Source organism: Dromiciops gliroides, chromosome 1 (assembly GCF_019393635.1).
Source record: "Dromiciops gliroides isolate mDroGli1 chromosome 1, mDroGli1.pri, whole genome shotgun sequence".
Classification (NCBI taxonomy): domain Eukaryota; kingdom Metazoa; phylum Chordata; class Mammalia; order Microbiotheria; family Microbiotheriidae; genus Dromiciops; species Dromiciops gliroides.
The window spans coordinates 537,565,570-537,585,898 of NC_057861.1; the positions used below are offsets into that span (position 1 = coordinate 537,565,570).

At 42.7% G+C, this 20,329-nt stretch overlaps 1 protein-coding gene across 1 annotated transcript in view; it reads left to right on the forward strand.

Annotated features, from left to right (window-relative positions):
• PDGFA (platelet derived growth factor subunit A) overlaps positions 1 to 20,329 on the forward strand; it is a 38,991-nt gene that overhangs the window by 1,188 nt on the left and 17,474 nt on the right. The window contains exons 2-4 of the mRNA XM_043979608.1: positions 1,597 to 1,693; positions 9,783 to 9,881; positions 16,172 to 16,359. Coding sequence (XP_043835543.1) covers positions 1,597 to 1,693; positions 9,783 to 9,881; positions 16,172 to 16,359 — 384 coding nt within the window. The remainder of the gene's footprint in view (positions 1 to 1,596; positions 1,694 to 9,782; positions 9,882 to 16,171; positions 16,360 to 20,329) is intronic.

Here is a 20,329-nt window from a genome sequence, read left to right on the forward strand (position 1 = left end):
CTTGTCTCTTTCATGAGAATCCCATAAGCTGCCCACGGGGGGCTGCGGTAAACGGGTGTGGAAGAAAAGGGGTGTGTATGTGTGTATAGACTTTGGAGGACTGGGTGTGAGGGGTGCTTGGAGAAAGAGGGTGTTAGAGGAAGAAGCACTCTAGTCCTGGTTCCCCCACAGGTAGGGGCGGCTGTGATCGGAGCCGCTGACGGGCTTGGACGAATTGAGGCAGCACGGGGGTAGACAAGCCCCTCGTGCAGGGGCACGGACTGAGTCCCGCCCGGGGCCTGGTTACAGGTGGCTGTTGGGAGCCGGCAAGGGCTGGCTGGGGGCTCGGGTGGCGGGCGCGGCTCTCTCTCCCCGGCTGTGTGCAGCTCCCTCCCGGCCAGAGATTCCCCATTCCACTCCCCCTGGGCCACATGCCCGGGAGAATGACAGGGGCCCTTAGCGGAAGCCTCATTATTAATGATTTTCCTAAAACCCGAAACGTCCTCTTCTCTGAAAGCTACAACGTGGGAATTTTACAACGAAGCCCCCAGGGTGACCCCTTTTAAATAAAGGGTTTGCTTTGGGGAAAGTAGGTGTGGAGTGTAAGGGCAGGGACCATGGCCTGGTGGGTGCTCCTCCCCCCCCCATTTTTCTTTTGGCTGGGGGAAGATATTGAATATTAATCCCCAACCTTCTTGATAGCTTTTATTGGTTAATTAATTTATTTAAGTAAAACATGTCAGTTCTTCAGGCCCGGCTGGGCTGGTGTGAAGGAGGTGGTGCCGGGGATGGGGGTGCTATGTGAGAAAAGGTGGGGGTTGGGGTTGGGAGGGGGTGTGGAGATCAGTCGGGGGTGATCTCTCCTCCCAGGATAAGAGTAGGGATTCCAGGGCGAGAAACTTAAAACTCCTGGTCTGATTAAAGTGTTAAAAAAAAGAAACTGCCTGTGGCTTTCAGTTACCCATCCGTGACGCATTTCAACTTGATCTTTCTGGATGTTAATTTCTCTATTTTAAACCTTAAACACACTGCGGCCTCCGGGACTCTTCAGCCCCCACTGGTCCTCCTGTAACTGACACCCCAGATCCAAGTAGTCCGAGCTGGGGCTTTTGTTCCACATTAAGAGGGGGTGGTGTTTTTAAAAAGTCTGCATTCTTAGGTGGGTGGACGAGTGCAAGCGAGGGCCGAAAAGTCCTTTTTAGTGGGGGTGGGTTTCTATACACCTTCAAAGTCTCCTACGTTTCCTTTCCCTGTTGAAATAAGCCGGGGTATAACGTGTGGTATTAAGATTTAGAGGGGGCGTTCGGCCTGCACAACCGGTTGCAGTAATTAATGGGCTGCTTGTAAGGGCACCGTGTATATCCGCTACATGAATTCTGATTTCTAAAAGTGGGCTTAGGCAGTGGGGAAGAACTGAGGGAGAGAGGGAGAGATAGACAAGTGCCCTGCACAAGCCAGACTGAAGAGTAATCAATCCACCCGGCCAGGAGGCTGCCACTGCCCAAACGCTGGCACGCCCACGCCCACAAGCCCCACTGCTTCTAGGTGCCACCCGCCTCGGCGAAGGCTTTCCTAGCCCGGCAGAGCACTGATTAGGTGTTTGGGTCTGATTCTCAGGAAGCCGAAATCCCCCGGGAGGTGATCGAGAGACTAGCTCACAGCGAGATTAACAGCATCCGTGACCTGCAGCGCCTCCTGGAGATAGATTCCGTAGGTAAATTAATTTATTTTTTCCTTTGCTTTGCCAGAAAAAAAGGGGGGGGGGGGAGAGGGGGGTTGAGGGAAGGTGGTGAGTGGGCGGGACGCCCCCCAGCTGCGAACACGCGTGTGCTTGCTTATGGCAGGGATTGCTTGGCTCTCCCCTGGGTCTCCCAACCGGAGTAGGCAACTCAGACCGAAAGGTCAGAATCCAATCCGGGAGCTATAAAAACATGCCGATGAGTCAGGAGTTTCTCCCCCAATCACTACTTTCTCTCCCAAGCTGCTTGGACTTCGGTGACTTGTCCGCCCAGGGCTCCTTCCTCAAAAGGAGGATTGTTTCTTCCTTTAAGGAAAATGTAGTCAGTGTCAATAGCAGTTCAATTAAATAGAGGGGAATTGGTACTGCATCTCCTGAAGGCTTGTCCTCCCTTCAGACCTCGGTAGTGGGCTTTTTTTTTTTTTTTTTTTTTTGGTGAAGGGGAAAGGGGGAGGGTCATAAAAACACGCGGGTGATTTCATCCGCCAGCCCCCAATCCAGTTCATGGCTTCTACAGGAGCAGTATTAAGGAAACCGGCCGTCAAAACATGACCCCCCACGCTAGAACTGTAAACTTACGGGCACTCATTCAAAGGGCCAGAAGAGAGTAGTTTTCCCCTCCACTGGGTTTGCAAACAAGCTCCTAAAGATGAGATGCCTGCCAGTCAGCGACCTCTCTGTGGAACAAATCGCAGGGCGATTCCTATCGCATATACACCTTGTTTGTTGCTGCAATTCGAGGTGGGGTGGCCTGGGAGATGGGGGAGGGGGTGCAGCCGCTGCGGCGGCGGTGGGGAGTAGTTACCCCTTGTTAAAGTGCTCTTTGTAATCACAGCAAGCTGTTGCCATATTACTGATTGTGGGTCTGGCCTTTGTGGTTTCAACAAATGCAGCTTTGTCCCTTTCTCTACCCCCCTTTTCTTAGCACATTTAAAAAGGCATGCAGCCACATCTGCTGTTTTTCGGGCTATTTTCAGATCTCCCTCAATGCTTTTCTAGTCCACAGAATCCCTTAATTGTTGTTACTGTTGTTTGTAAGGCTTACTTCTGGAAGTTGCAAGGAGCCCTGTGGAAAAGTTGTCTTAGACTCAAACACTTTTCTACGACCAACTGTTTTTTTGGTTTAACCCTAAGGAGGAGAGCCAGGGGTGGGGTGGGGGCGCGCGCATGGCGTTCTCCTTACCTTGATGGAGAGGGGTCTCATCTTGATCACTATACTGAGCATAGCTTCTGCGTTATCCGTGAATTTCTGAAGGGTGGAACAAGTTAGAGTTGATTCAAACCAGCCTGGTTTTGGTCCTGAAGCGTGGCTGAGCTAGGCGCTACTTTGTCGCTGGGTCTTTGAAAAAAGCCTCTTCCTTCTCAGACCCTCCAGAACATTATATAATAGGCTGTTCACCATGATGTTTTTGTTCCTTCAGAATATTTTCTTCCTTATTGGGGAAATAAACAAAAAAATGATTCCTGAGTCAGCCTCTCTCTGAAGCTAGAGGAAACTAAAGTTATTTATGCATATATAGTAGCAGATATTGGTCAGAAGGCTACAAGTGAGTGAGTTGCAGACTCTAGTATTTGCATTTATTCTGTTCCTGCAAACTATTCTGAGAACACTGAGGGAGAAAAAATAAGCATAATCATATGGTGCACTCATTTGGAAATTTGTACTTAATTATGGGAGTGGAGAGGCCTAAACTATTTCATTTCATGCCAAGACAATTTTTATAGTAAGAAAGATGGCTTCTGGAGGTTTTTTTTTTTTTTGACCCAGGAAATCCATTGGCTGATACTTATCACTTCTGAGATGGAATTTCTTTTAACACTTGAAAGACATTTAACTTGATTCCATTCCCTGATTCATAACAAGTATTGAACTTCGATGTCTTTGTTTCATTCAATTGAACTGGAGTTTCAGCTGGTATTTTGGTGGTTACTGTATGTGCTTTTGGAGAGAAAGGAGACCGCAGGGAGTTGGTGTGACTTTGATTTCTCTCCACCAAAGGAAGGATTTTTTTTTGGCGGGGGTGGACTACCAGTTTGGGAGAGAATAGAAGCTGCAGGGAAACAGACCATTCTCATTTCCTACTTAGACCATTCTTATTCTCTCTGCTGCAGATCCCTCTCCCTCCCTCCCCCTCCCTCCCCCTCCCCCCTTCCATTAACACCTTTTAAAACCTAAACCTGTTAAATTGTTAGGTTTTGCATTGCTCTGAGGTAGGCTAGCCTCTCACCTGGAGGAGTAAGTAGGAATGAAGGATACTTCGAGGAATCACCAGTCCACCCACCTGGGATCCTTTACTATTTTTTAAAAGCCCTCTCTGTACATACACTAACATAAGGTGTGTGTGTGTGTGTGTGTGTGAGAGAGAGAGAGAGTCGGGGAAAGCACAAGCCTCACCTCCTCAGATGGTGGTGGATCTGGGAATGCTCTCCCATTTTTTTTTTAAAGGTGGTATTTTGAAAGGATTAATTTTGGACCTCACCAGAGTCTAGCTGAAGATAACTTTAATGAGATCCTTCTTTCTGTCTCTCTTAGTTGTGAAAAGTAATCTTGTTGGAGGAAAGTAATGTGGTTCTTGGGATATCTTTCATGAGAAAGGATATTTGGAATGCTTGCTTCAAAGAGGTTCATCGGATCATAGATTTTATGCTGGAAGAACCCTAAATCTTGTCTAAATAGTCCTTATTTTACATTTTAGGAAACTGAGGCCTAGGGAGATAGAGAACCCAAGTCACAGGTAGTTAACTGAAGCATAGATTCCCTGTCCCCAAAGCCCAGGTTTCTATTGTATTGTGTTGGCCTCTGGATGCCACAACCTTTATAGAATCCCTGGATTTAGAAGTGGAAAGGAACCTTAGAGATCTAGTATGTAGCTCCTTCATTATTACAGAGGTGAAATGACTAACCCACACTCACACAGAGGTAGGAAAGAAGCAGAGGCCTTCAAACCCTAGTCTTCCTGTATAGAATCCAAAACCAATGATCTTGGCACTACACCAGATTTTTATTGTATGAAAGGATGATAGGACCAAGGGGAGGAGGCAGGGAAGATGCCTTTAGGGTTTTTATTTAGGAGAGGGCCCTGTGAGAGACAGTCTAGTAGTTAATGTTGTGCAGTAAACAACCAAGAGAGGGATACTCCATTTAATCAATAACTTAAACTAAATGCAGGTGACATGACAACTTTTGTGGGCCTGACTTGGTCACAGAACTGTAGGAAATTTTCCAAAGGCTTTTTTTTTTTAAAGTAAGTTGGGAGTTATGACAAGTACTGCTGACCTTCAGGGGAGTTTTTTGTTTTTTGCATTTGATTCCAGCAGGGCTAGAAGGGAATCCACAGGTAGCTTGAAGGTTGCTTTAGTAGCTCTGTTGTTGTGCCAGTTGATTATTCATTGGGGGATTATGTGTGGGTTTATTCCTGCTGTTAAATTCATTTCAGTCAATAGTTTCAACTTCCTTCCTCACCGAAATATTTCACTGGCGACTGATTAAAAAGGAAAATAAAATGGGCACCAGAAAGTATTCTCTTCCCAAGAGCAATGCTATTTGATACTAATAGAACCTCTAGCTTTAGAGGTAGAAGGGACCTCCTGGGTTCCTCATTGGGGTCGAATCCCCTAATTTCGTTGATGAGGAAACTGAGTTCCAGGGAAGTTGTCGTGACTTTTCCCTGATGTCACTATACAGTCCTTTCCAGTAGTAGCTAGCTAGCTAGATGAGGGTTTGGCCCAGCAGTTAGGAAGACCTGCATTCAAATAGGCCTCTGATACTTAATTAGTACTGAACCTTTGGTTTTCCCCCACGGTAAAATTGGGATGATAGTATCTTCCACCCTCACAACTCTTTTGAGAAACAAATGAAATATTTGTAAAGTGCTTAGCAGAGTACCTGACACACAGTAGGTGCCCTATATGAAAATGCTAGTTATTATTTTTGTTATTATCTCAATGAGATAATTGTAAAGTACTTAGCACAGTGCCTGGCACATGTTACTTTTTTTTTTTTTTAGTGAGGCAATTGGGGTTAAGTGACTTGCCCAGGGTCACACAGCTAGTAAGTGTTAAGTGTCTGAGGCCGAATTTGAACTCAGGTCCTCCTGACTTCAGGGCCGGTGCTCTATCCACTGCGCCACCTAGATGCCCCCACATGTTACTTTTAATAAATGCTTTCCCCCTTTGTCTTACTTGTTCCCACCCTGGCACATAGGTGCTTAACATGCCTAATTGATTGTCCAATATCATATAGGTAGAAGATGGCAGAGCCTGGATAATGATCCTTTTTGAAATTTTGCCTAACAGGACCTATTGGGGCTTTAAAAACATACCCTTGGGGGGCAGCTAGGTGGGTGCAGTGGATAAAGCACTGGCCTTGGATTCAGGAGGACCTGAGTTCAAATCCAGCCCCAGACACCTGACACTAGCTGTGTGACCCTGGGCAAGTCACTTAACCCTCATTGGCCTGCCAAAAAAAGACAACCTCCCCAAAAACCATACCCTTTATTCTTGATTTCTTGGAGGTTGGTCTGCCTTTAGTTTTGATAAGGTAAGGAACTGACCAGAAATTGGAGTGAACTTTGGCTTTGCTAAACAGCATTCAAAAGCCATCAAACTCTGGCCTGTGAGTTTTATTTATTTAAAATATAAATGATAGTATTGAATTTTAGGACATGGTTGCTATGACTAATTAAACTGAACAATATTATTATTGCTGTCACAGATCTGGGTTTTCCCCTATTCAGATTGGCACAGTTCCAGGGTGTCATGGTGAAGCTGATATAATAAGTGTCCCCATTTCAGCCCCATTAATGCACTGCCCAGGACTAATTGCTGGAGAATTTCTACCCATCATCTCAATGTTGTTAGTACATCAATGCATAAAAGATTAAAGCAGAACCACTTGATAAACTGTCTTGAAAACAGTTTAAAAAGTGATTCAGAGAGCTTTGCCCAACTACAAGATTTTCTGACTTTTTGCTCCATGACACATCCTGAAAGTTCATGGGGGTGAAGTTGCCTCTCAGGATCTGTGACTTAAGACATCTTTTCCCTGGTTTAACAACAATCAGGCACTGCTCAATTTGGGTTCTTGGCCACCCATCTTGTTGACAAGTGACTTTCCTGTTGGCTTGGGTTGTTCCTGGGCAGAGGAAGAGCCATGTCACATTGGAAGCACTTTCTGCCCTTCATGATTGAGAAAGCTTTCCCCATAAAGTCCTTTCTGATCTTAAAAGAGATTGCTAATCAGGATATTTTTCTTTACCCAGCTTATTAAAGAAGCTGACAATGATGCTTACTAGGTGATATTGTATTTTCTTCCCTTTTTTTTTGGCGGGGCAATGAGGGTTAAGTGACTTTCCCAGGGTCATACAGCTAGTAAGTGTCAAATGTCTGAGGTGGGATTTGAACTCAGGTCCTCCTGAATCCAGTGTCTGCTTTGTCCACTGTGCCACCTAGCTGCCCCCACTAGGTGATACTGATTTTTTGTTTTGTTTTGAGTGAGGCAGTTGGGGTTAAGTGACTTGCCCAGGGTCACACAGCTAGTAAGTGTTAAGTGTCTGAGGCCGGATTTGAACTCAGGGCCAGTGCTCTATCTACTGTGCCACTTAGCTGCCCCCACTAGGTGATATTGTAAAGAAGGCTTGGTTTTGGCAAAATGGCTGCTGTAAGGATGACTCAGAAATGTACCTTCCATTAAGAAAGAATTGCTTCTCAAATGATTGTTTGATAAGAAATAACTTGCATCAACAAAGGCAACTTGAGGGACAGCTAGGTGGCGCAGTGGATAAAGCACTGGCCCTGGATTCAGGAGGACCTGAGTTCAAAACCAGCCTCAAGACACTTGACACTTACTAGCTGTGTGACCCTGGGCAAGTCACTTAACCCTCATTGCCCTGCAAAACAAAACAAAAAAACAAAGGCAACTTGAATTCTGATCTGATTGCTTTAGGTCTTTAGAAAACAATACTACTGACATTGAAAATACAGGGTTAAGTAAGAAAAATAGTGCAAAATCTAGTATTTTCAGCTTCCATGAATATTATACAGGATTCCATTTTCTTCTAATGCAAATGTTAGATCTGAATGGACTGGAGAGTGCTATATAGGTTGTAATCTGGAGAGTGCTATAGGTTGACCAATGAAGAATCACAGATTTTGAGATCCATAAAAGGTCTATAGACTTACTCTTTTTCACAGAAGAGGAAATCCAAGTCCCAGAGAAAGTGGCATAAATAGTGTAGTATTATGTCAGAACCAATATTCTGGTCCAGGTTAGCCTAGTTTAGTGGGTCATCATCTTCACCTTTGGCCTTAAATGGGTTAGCCAAGATATTCATAGATGCCAATTAAGTACCAATTAATGCCTCTCTGTGGACTTTTGTGATCATAAAACCAAACAAATCCTAACTGCTTGCTTTAAGAGGAAAGAAGTCAAAGATATCATTCCAAGACTTCTTTTGCCCTAGGGTATGTGTTGCCAGTGAGATAACTATTCAGGTGTCTTATGACACTACCTTTTCAGTTGCAGGAGGCTAAAGCTAGCAAGTTCTTACACAAGAGCACATAGTTATACATTGTTAACCAAAAGAGTTGTGGGGGTGTGGAGGAGAGATGTGGAGGATCCTTATGGCAAATGGTGCAGGTCAAAGTAAGTATGAAACAGGCATTCAACTGCATATGTTGCAGAAGTTAGGACAGTTCAAAGTTAATACAGAAGGGTAGAAACAGCATGCAGTACAAATGATTATTTTTTGGGGGGATGCCACCCGCTTGCATTTTAAAAAATAATTTCTTTTTATGTTGCCAGTATTGGTAAAATCTATAAAATATCCTCTTATGTCACAGGGCACTACGATCCTTTTGTACCATGTAGAAGAATTGTATCAGTTAAATTGAGTTTCTACTGTTTTTGGTTTGCTTTTTAATTTTCTCATAATTTTGAATTTAATTATATTTTTGTATATCACTTTCATTTCTGAATGTACTCCTGTTCCCCTTCTCATCCCTTGTAACAAAGAATAAAAAAAAGACCAAAGGAAAGAAGGCAGTTCAGCAGACCTAATCAACCCATTTAGCAAGAACCACAGTATATACAACATTCTACTTCTTCTGATTTTTTTTCCTTCTGGTCAATTTGCTTTAAAATCATTTTTCTTACATGCCTTTAAGTAAATGGTTTCACTTAACAGAACCCAATCATGGAGTAGTCATTAGGTTATTTTATGATAAGTTGAATGCCAATCTTCCTGTCTTTGATTTTGTTTTTCTCATGGTCCTTTGGGGGACAAGGCAAGTCTAGATCCTGTCCAAGAGCCTGGAGTAGCATCTGATGTCTGATGTCTGAAGGTTAGGACAACCTGATTAGGGATATTTTCAATAGAGACAAAAAGAAAACCTAAACTTGTTTCTTGTTCTTGAAGGCTAGATGGAGGGAGTTTAGAAGGAACATTGTCCCATGGAGGGTTGAGTTACCACATCTTGTGGGGTGGATGTTCAGTGGTTTTCTTGACCCTTCTGTAGTGGTCACGTCCTATTCCCCTTATGTTGCTTGCCTCATCCAGGCTCATTTAGAAGACCCCTCTAGACATAGCTATTGCTGGAGGGAGAAATTAGCAAGAGATCAAAGAAATTTTCCTGCCTATGTAGTTCATTCACATGGCTCCTTCTTGGATATTGGGTAGGCCAAGACTTCATTTTGTAATTGCCAAGGGCAGTTACGAACTGAATTCTACTGAGATTTAGTTTCTTTTTTTGTCTTCTGGGAAAATAGGTGGGGTCACTATGATATCCATTTTTCAGTCTTGCATTTTCACAAGTCATATTTGCAAATATCCATCGATCTTCCTGTTCTTTCAATTCAAGGTATAGATAGTTAAAATGTCTCTGTTACTGTCCATCCATTGGGAGCTGACTGTGGTCACCCACGGTATGCCAGAAGTCTTGGAGCCAAGAGGCTCAATTGGAAACATAGCTGCCTATACCACACATGCTGTTTTTAGCTCAATCCAGGCATGGTTGCACTTAGTTCATTGTTCAAACTGGTCACTTTTCCTTTCTCTTTCCTCCTTAGGATACGAGGATGTTTCAGAAACAAACCTGAAAGCTCATATGGGCCATGCTTCTAAACATGAGCAGGAAAAGCGTCCTATTCGAAAAAAAAGAAGTATTGGTAAGAAACCATAAGGACTTGTTTCCCCACCTCCTCCCCAATAGTTAAAATAACAACTAACATTTATTTATATGGAAATTTGAGGAGTCCCCAAAGTTTTAGCACTATTTAGGCTTTAATAGATGAGCTTAATTAGTTTTGGTTTTTTAGTTTAAAAATTTTTGTGTGGGCCAATGAGGGTTAAGTGACTTGCCCCAAGGTCACAGCTAGTAAGTGTCAAATGTCTGAGGTCAGAGTTGAACTCAGGTCCTGAATCCAGGCCAGTGCTCTATCCACTATGCCACCTAGTTGCCCCTGGTTTTGAAGCTTAAAATGGTCCCAAGACTTCCTGGGATACACTGTGGAATACTTTAAATATAAAATGGGGGTGGGCCCAATTGTTGATTAAATAATTGTTGATAAAGGTGGTAGAATTGAAAAAGGGGCAGGGTGATATAATGGAAAGGAAAAAACATTGAACGTGGGGATCACAATACCTTGGTTCTGAAGGTGAAGTAGAAAGGACAGGATTTTGAATTCCACGATCTGACTTCTAATCCTAACTCATTCATTGTGTGACTTTGAGGAAATTAAGTGACTCAGTAGTTAGAGTGCTGGTCCTAGTCAAGAAGCCCTGGGTTCAAATCCAGCCTGAGACACTACCTGTGTGGCCTTGGGCAAGTTACATAACCTCTGTTTGCTTCAGCTTCCTTGGTTGTACAGTTGGTATGTGGGTGGATAACAATACCACCAACGTCCCAGGATTGTTTGAGGATCAATCAAATAATAATTTGTAAAGGTCTAAGTAGGTGCAATTTAAATGTTTCCCTTGGTTACATCACTTCACCTCACTGGGCCTCAGTTTCCTCATCTGTCAAATCCCAAGGTCTATTTCAGTTCTAAATCTTATGATCTTAAAATCTTGTTTCTGCCCCTAATTTTGTGACCAGGTTAGATTAGGTTTTTTGTTTTTTTTTGTTTTTGTTTTTTTTGCAGGCAATGGGGGTTAAGTGACTTGCCCAGGGTCACACAGCTAGTAAGTGTCAAGTGTCTGAGGCCGGATTTGAACTCAGGTCCTCCTGAATTCAGGGCCGGTGCTTTAACCACTGTGCCATCTAGCTGCCCCAACCAGGTTAGATTAGAAGGGGCCTATGGGGTTTTATGTATTGGTTTCCAAGGTCTCTTCCTGCTTTAACTTTCTATGATTTAATGAAAATTCACCATTTGTTTTTGTGGGTGCCTCTCTCCCCAACCACAGCCTTCTCATTGCTACAGTGCCTTGGTGAACAATGAGTCCAAGACAGATGAGTGTGAATAAATTCTTTTGGTGCCTTGTCTTGTTGCAGCATGTTAGAGAGTAGACCTCAGTTGGAAAATGTGGTTGTATGTAATTTCCAATTCATAACATGGAGAACACAGAGTGCTTAGAGCTATTAGCTTCAGAACAGTAGGGTACGCAGTAGTACAGACACTCTGGAAAAGTGGGCAACTTGCCTTTTTTCTTCATTTCCTTCCAATCACATCTTTTCCAAAATGCAGCTTGAATGGCTGGCTGTGGGGGCTTTATCAGCTCTGTCATTGTGCAAGAAAACAGCACACAAATTTCCAGGACATTTATTTTCATATCGTTTTTTCCAAGTTGTGGGTGTCTGGCTACATTTAGAAAATGCCAGCTGTTACAGAGAGAGAGAGAGAGAGTGTGTGTGTATGTGAGGTGTTGGCTTCTCTTGTCAGAGTTGGTAACTCTTTGTGAGGGGTTTGGGATAGGTAACATATGGGACCTTGATGGTGGGAATCTGGATTTTTGCACTTTGATTTCCAACAAGGATCTTGTGCTTCATGCCCATACAATACACTCGATTTATGGGGCTGTCCCCCTACCTCTTGGGCTAAACAAAAATGCCACAGAGGCAGTATTTCTTTCTAGACTGCCAGGGGTGGCAACATCTGAAGAATCAAGTGTACCACTAGCTCCCTTGTATCTATGAAATTGATTTGTTTTTGAATCCAAGTGTAAGGATTCACATTTAGCCCTATTTGACTTTAGCTTATTAAAAATTTAGCTCAATGGCCCAAGCCAGTTAAAGACAGCTTTGAATCATTACTCTGACATCTAGCATAGAGCTATCCCTCCCTCCTCACTTCACATTTGCCATCTAAAGATTGGGCTAAGTCATTGGGCTGAGTACACAGATAACTCACAGGGGCATTTCACTGGATAGTTCCTTAGGAATTGACATGAACCACCAGTGACCAGTGAGTCTTATCATTCAACTGAAGCCTTCTAATACTGTTTAGCTCATACCTCTCTATTTAGGTATGTACTTCACTTGATTCAGTAGGTATATCCTGGGGAACCCAGTCTTTTTAAATGCATTATAAGTATTATCTACATAAATATATCAGTTCACCAATCAGTCAATATGTGTTGATATGTATTAGATATGTTCAGCCCTGAGTTAGACCTTTTGAAAGAAGTTAGAGGTTTGGAGTTAGAAAACAAAACCAAACCCAGTACCTTCTCTTAATACTACAGGGGAGGCAAGATAATATGAAACAGTCAACAATAGTCAACAATAGAGATAAAAACACAATACAGAGAAGGAAGACCTCCAATAAGAGGGAACCACATAAATAAACATGGAAGTAGGTAGGGACCTTCAAGGTTATCTAGGATGTTTCATCAAGGAGAAATGACTTGTCCAAGATTACACACATAGTCAGTGGAAGAACAGGGATTTAAACCTCTTGACTCCTGATACTATTCTCTATTGTTTCCTCATTTTCTGAGTGAAGAGAATTACTCTTTTATCCTTATAACAGAATTGACATTTGGGCTTTACTTAATAGCTATACTTATAATACTAGTGGCTTGTCTCTAGGGTAGGTACATGATCTAAGATGAATACATTTCATATTCACTTCTTTAAATTTTTTTCAATTTTTATGGGACAGTGAGGGTTAAGTGACTTGCCCAAGGTCACACAGCTAGTAAGTGTCAAGTGTCTGAGGCTGGATTTGAACTCAGGTCCTTCTGAATCCAAGGCCAGTGCTTTATCCACTGCGCCACCTAGCTGCCCCTCATTCACTTCTAAAGAGAGTTAGTAACAGTTATGTTTTCTCCCTATTCTTACTCTAACTAATGAGGGTAAGAAGTCTGACTGATAATGGACACTGTACTCTGACTCAAGTCTCAGCATTTTAAAAAGTTGTTATTATATAATATTTTCCAGAACAGCTGAGGACTCTTAAATTCTGGCCACATTTCCCGGTAATGAACTTAGATTAAGGTGTAAGCTTGAGCTTGGTTAGAGGGATTTCTCTCTCAGTTAATCCTTTTCTGGCATTCAAAGAGAGTTCCTTCGGGTTCCAGGCTGTACAGATCAATCTGTACCATTTCAGCTGCCACACTTAGTAGAGAAGAGCAGAAAATAGTCTATTCCTTAGCAATGATGGCTCTTGCATGAAGTGGAAGTGTTAGGAAGTATGTTGAAAGTAATCATGCCTCTTACTCAACCTGTTGCAGGTTTCAGTGATCTAATACAAGGAAACTCTTATCAAACTTAAGCTATTTAAAATTTCATATGTGTGTGTATACTTATATGTTTATCCTGCATGCTGATGCCAGATGAATTTTCCTAGATCTTTCCTCCTTGCCATTCTTTTCCTCAAGCCTACAATGAATGGTTCCATGTTGCCTAGAAAATCAAGTCCAGGGGGCAGCTAGGTGGCAAGGGGATAATGCCCCGGTCCTGGATTCAGGAGAACCTGAGTTCACATCCGGCCTCAGACACTTGACCCTTACTAGCTGTGTGACCCTGGGCAAGTCACTTAACCCTCATTGCCCTGCCCCCTCCCCAACCACCCAAAAAGGAATTTGCTATAATCTGTACAAAATCTTGGTCTATCCCTAGTTATCTCCCATTTACATTTACTCTCCAGTGTTCACCCTTTGATCCAGCCAGGCAGATGCTCCTCAGTGTCTTCTATACAAGACATTCTTAATTCAACCCATCAGCCCTTGTGCCCCTTATATTCTTTCCCTGGAATTTTTTTTTCACACCCATGAATTCTGCCCATCCTCCAGGAAGTCTTACCTACATTAAGTCTTTCCCTTAAAGCTTTTAACCAACATTGCTCTCTTCTGTCTATCCAAGCTTTGTATTTTGGGCACTTAGAATTAGATCTGGGAAGGAACTTACAGATTGAGTTCAAGCCTCTTATTTTCAGAGGAGGAAACTGAGGGTCCCAAGGTGCCCCAAATTTTGCCCTCTTTAGAAGAGACTGGTAAGATTGACTGGTAAGTTTTGCTTTTTTTTTTTTTTTGGTGAAGCAATTGGGGTTAAGTGACTTGCCCAGGGTCACATAGCTAGTAAGTGTCAAGTGTTTGAGGCCAGATTTGAACTTAGGTCCTCCTGAATCCAGGGCTGGTGCTTATACTTTTAAATTTTTTAAATTTTTGCCAACATTGATTTATTTAAAAAATACAAAGGAAGACAGATTTGGACTCAAAAAACATTAAGAGAGTCACATATTGAACAAAATGTATTGGACCAAAAAAAAAAAGAAAGAGAAAGAAAGAAAGACAATGACACCATAGGTATTACAGAAAGGACAGTTGAAAAACTATTTACACATTTATAAAAGAGTAAGTCTATAAAAGAGTGTAATATCTTGCTATAGTTTTAGTTTTTCTAATGCCTCTACTTTTTTTTTTTTTTAGTGAGGCAATTGGGGTTAAGTGACTTGACCAGGGTCACATAGCTAGTAAGTGTTAAGTGTCTGAGGCCGGATTTGAACTCAGGTACTACTGACTCCAGGGCCGGTGCTCTATCCACTGCGCCACCTAGCTGCCCCATGCCTCTACTTTTTTTTTTTTGTGGGGCAATGGGGGTTAAGTGACTTGCCCAGGGTCACACAGCCAGTAAGTGTCAAGTGTCTGAGGCCGGATTTAAACTCAGGAACTCCTGAATCCAGGGCCGGTGCTTTATCCACTGCGCCACCTAGCCGCCCCATGCCTCTACTTTTTAGGTGGAAATTGGTTTGGGCATTTTAAGCAAAAGTATAGAGCATAATAGTTGACAGTGAATTACAGTGTACATTTTTTTGTGGTATTCAGTAGAGTGTGAACATCTTGGGCAGGGTTTATTTCATTTTTATGTCCCCATCCTTGGTGTCTAGAGCAGTGCCTGGCACATAGTAAGCACTTAATAAATGTGTTGACTGATAAATTGATTGCTTCCCCTGCGAGTCCTGGTCAATGTGGAGATCATACAACTAGCAAATATGAGAGTTAAAAGCAGAACTTGAGTCTCCTCCCTTCTATCATATAACTGTAGTTATAAATTATTATTACATATCATATTCAATTTCTAAATGGGTCTTGTTTCTTTTCATAGCAAATAGATTATAAACTCCTTCGGGGCAAAGATTTTCTTCTTTTATATCCTACAATTCAGTCCAGTGCTGGATAAAAAGTGCTCAGAATATTTAGGACCATAGATTTAAAGCAAAAGGGACTTAAGAATATATCTAGTTCAGTCTTTTCATTTTAGAGATGACAAAATGTCTTTAGACTTGCTAAAATTCTCATGGGTAATATATGAGGTGCAAAGTTAGGTTCTCTGACTCCAAATTCAATGTATTTTCTATTTATTAAAACTGTCTGGACCATAAGATGATCTCTAACTGTGAAGAAATCTTGGCCTCCTGGGAAGCACCTTGTATTACTACCATTCTGAGTCACCTTTAACAAACATGACTCTTGGGGCAGCTGGGTGGTACAGTGGATAAAGCCGGCCCTGGATTCAAATTTGGCCTCAGACACTTGACACCTACTAGCTGTGTGACCCTGGGCAAGTCACATAACTCTCATTGCCCTGCCAAAAAAAAACACCAAAACAAACCCAAACATGACTCTGGGTTCTTCTCATTCAGGGTTTTTTTCTCTTACTGTTAGGGAATAAGCAGTATAAGGGCATAGATTAGGAACTAGACAGAAACTTGAGACCTTGTGTACAACCTTCCCATTTTACAGATGAAGAAAGAGGCACAGAGAAATTAAGTAACTTTACCCAAAAGTCACACAGCATCTGAGCAAGGAATTGAACCCAGGTCTTCCTGTTTCAGTTCCAGTGCCTTATCCTATAGGCCATGCTGAATGAGGTGGGGCTAAATGTAGACCATGCCCCATAGGTGTAGTGGTGTGTGTGTGTGTGTGTGTGTGTGTGTGTTTGTGTGTGTGTGTGTTTGTGTGTGTGTGTGTGTGTGTGTGTGTGTGAACTATTCACTTGTAGCTCTTGTTTTTGCAGAGGAAGCAGTTCCTGCTGTTTGCAAAACGAGAACGGTTATTTATGAGATACCTCGGAGTCAGATTGATCCCACATCGGCCAACTTCCTGATCTGGCCCCCATGTGTGGAGGTCAGACGATGCACAGGTTGCTGTAACACCAGCAGCGTCAAATGCCAACCTTCACGGATTCACCACAGAAGTGTCAAGGTGAGGGGACTTGCTCACTTCCCGTCTTTCCTGGGCACAATTTAGGGAAGGGGAGGTGAAGGGTCTCCCACAGGGGTGGCTTTGCATTATAACATACCCATAATTCTGGACAATTGTACGTAAACCAAATCTTATTTCTTACCCATCTAAATTCCTATGATTATGGAAGTATCACAAAAGCATCAACAGGAGGTCTTGGTGTTCTCAAGGTACCTTTTGTCTCTGACTGACTTTACATTTTTCACTAAATTCTGTCTCACCCTGGATGCTCTGCTAACAATCCCTCTTAATTCTTTGCTCTACCTTTTATCCTGTAGCTTGTTTTGTACACAATGGTTTGCATGTTGTCTCCCCTATTAGATTGGGAGCTGCTCAAGGGCAAAGACTGGGCTTTTGCCTTTGTATCCTTAGGACTTAGCCCAGTGCCTGGCACCTTGTAGGTGCTTAGTGCATGATTATTGATTGATAGGTGATGGTCTATAGATCACATAGTATCACAACTAAAAGGATGTGTTGTGATACTGCAAGGGTATTTATATGTATATTTATAGTTTCTAAGCTTTTTGACTCATGGTTTTCATAAAGTACTCAGGAACTGGATTTCAGAGTCAAGTTTATAGGGATTCCACTGGCTGTATGTAAGCCTTGAGAACTGCATATGGTGTTAAACCCACCATTGCCTTTTGCAAAGTCTTTATCTGAGGACCCATTTCTATTACTTTCTACTAAGAAGCTCTACTAAGTTGAACTTCCTTCCCTGGCCTGCCACTAGCTGTGTGACCCTGGGCAAGTCACTTAAACCCTCATTGCCCCACCAAAAAAAAAAGGAAAAAAGGAAGAGGGGTTTGGCTTGGCATAGGCTCAGCCCTATTCTCTGTCCCCTGTTAACTGATGGTCAACATCACTGAGAGCTGTCCAGAATTGAGGAAACATTTTGTTACCACCTTGGATCATGCCCAACTGTATCAGGAGGCAGTGGTCCTGGTGGGGATAAATGATGTTTCTGGAGGTCATTTTTAGCTTACTGGTCATTCAGGGTACATCACAGCTCACTAATGGTATGCATGGAGGAAAGCTGTTCTTACAAGGGCTTTAGGGACAGGTTAGATGGTAACACTGTTTAACTTTGCCAAAGAAGAATCAATTCAAGGGATGGTTTCTTGTTGTACCTTATGAGTGTGGGGCAATGGTTAGGTTATTAAACTTGGGAGTTGGAAAGCCCTGGGTTGGTTCAATTACAACATTACTGCTGATTCTTAGGATGAAAAATGAGGATGTTGGCTCTAACCTCTATGGTCTCTTCCTATTCAGTTTAAATCTATGATCCTATGAACACTCAATTATAGGTGGGATGTGGGATATAGAGTACAAAGTTCAAACACTGGCATGACCATTGAATCTCTTGTGTGAGCCCACGTAGTTTACTTAACTTTTCTCTTTCTATTTTCTCAACTTTTCCAGAAATATTTTCCTAAGAAAGGAGGGGGTTACTATTATAGGTGCTACTTTGCACAAGGTCCAAGCCCTTTAAGGAACTCTGAGATCCTTAATGTGGGTCCTATTAAGAATGAATGTAGGGGTCAGCTAGGTGGCACAGTGGATAAAACACCCTCCCTGGATTCAGGAGGACATGAGTTCAAATCTGGCCTCAGACACTTGGCACTTACTAGCTGTGTGACCCTGGGCAAGTCACTTAATCCTCTCATTGCCCCACAAAACCCAAAACCAAGAATGAAGGTGGGGGCAGCTAGATGGCGCAGTGGTTAAAGCACCGGCCCTGAATTCAGGAGTACCTGAGTTCAAATCCGGCCTCAGACACTTGACACTTACTAGCTGTGTGACCCTGTGTGACCCTGTGTGACCCTGGGCAAGTCACTTAACTCCCATTGCCTGCAAAAAAAAACAAACAAAAAAGAATGAATGTAGAGAAGCTGTGGGTAGTGACAAGGAAAGGTGGGAGATAGGGTTGAGGAAGATAAAGATGAGAGAATGGGAGGTGGGGATTAAGTAGAATTTATTTAGGTACCCAGTTTTATTAGGTAGGTTATTAGGTAGCCAGTGATTAAGTAACACAAGAATAGGGAGAGTACCAGGTGGTGGGAGTATTCAGGTGCAGGAATCCTCAATGGTGATTTCATTGGAGAGTTGAACTGTCCCAGAAAGGAAATTAGGAACCAATAAAATCTCCAAGGTTGTGAAGGCACCTTAAAAAGCTTCAGGGATAAGAGAAGGGCTTGCTGACCTACAGCAGAGATTGTGTGTATGTATATAGCCCACTGACCTGGATGTGATGTGTATTTTTTTTTTCTTTTCCGGGGCCATGGGGGTTAAGTGACTTGCCCAGGGTCACACAGCTAGTAAGTGTGTTAAGTGTCTGAGTCCAGATCTGAACTCAGGTCCTCCTGACTCCAGGGCCAGTGCTTTATCCACTGTGCCACCTAGCTGCCCCTGATGTGTATTTCTGAACAAAGTTAGCTTCGTATTAAACTTGAGCATTTGAGTCATCCCTCCTCCCATAAATCTATCACTCCACAGCCCTTATTTTGGACCAACAATGACCCATCAAGACACCTCAAATGGTATTTTCTTAATTGAATACTACATGATTTAACATAGGCATTTATTTGCAATGTGGAGGTGGGAGAATCAAAATGTGTCATGGGGTTATCTCGACCTCTGGGGAGGTATATTGAGAAAGTAATTTCTATTTCTCTCTGCTGCAAAATCTTTCAGAACTCCCTTTTTTTTTTTTTAAAAAAAAGTAATCTTTTTTTGTTATTTTTTTTCTTAGTGAGGCAATTGAAGTTAAGTGACTTGCCCAGGGTCACACAGCTAGTAAGTGTTAAGTGTCTGAGGCCGGATTTGAACTCAGGTCCTCCTGATTCCAGGGCCGGTGCTTTATCACATTCCTTGTGCCATTCTTTTTTTGTTTTGCCACAGGGGTTTATTTGTGCCCTGGCGTCCCTGTCATTCCCTCCTTGCCTCTAATTAGTGAAGCCCTTTCCACTTTATTATCCTAGTTAACACCTCCACAAATTACCCTCAGTCATAGATGGAAAACTTCACCTTGGTTTTCTGTCCAAACTCTATTATCTGAAAAGAGTATGGTAGTTGGGATATAGAGTGAAGTTTCTTGTGCCAAATTGACCAGTAAGCATCAAGACCAAAGAAAGTAAGGACTTAATAGAACTGGCTGTTCATGGGGTGAGGAAGAGGAAGACTGATCTAAGGCCCCTTCTGCACTTGGACTTTCTGAACTATCCCCTCCTACAAAGAACATTCCCCTAAGAAGGGTTTCTTAGTTGTCAGCTGGAAGGAGGAAGGTGTGCTTAAAATCATTGTATGTGGCTGGAGACATCTGGAAAACACCTCTATTTCTCATGTTTTAAAAGTGTTGGATATTGGGTTAAACCAGCATCTGGGTTACTGGGACAGTTTCCCCCTCTTCATCTGGCTCTGGGGGCACAGGGACTTGTAGCCCATGGGACACAGCTTGAAACTTGACCTTTGGTTTGATCAAGTGGTGCAGCTGCTTCAGGCTGGTGTGTATTTTAATGTGAGGTCCCTGACTCCCCTTGAATGCCTTTTGTAACCCATACCTCCCACCCAACTACAAGTGATGGCCTAACCATTTGCACCTGTCTCCTCCATTATTTTAGATTTCTGCAGTTACTGCAAAGGGTGTGGAGATCCATTTGTACACTAAGCACGTTTTTGTCCTGTATTTTTAGTCAGCTGATACATTTCATAAAACTATGATGGAGGAATCCTCAATTCATTGACCTTAAAATAGCATACTCATAATTTTCAAGCATTCATTAAGTGGCCGCAATTTGGCAAAGCACTCAGTTATGCCCAGGAATGGAAGTTGGGTTCCATCATTTTAGATATGCAGTGTCAGCCATGAAGTTGGCATGTAGGCATGCCTCCTGGTGGCATCAGTAGTGTTAACATTGTGGGTTGCTGTCCT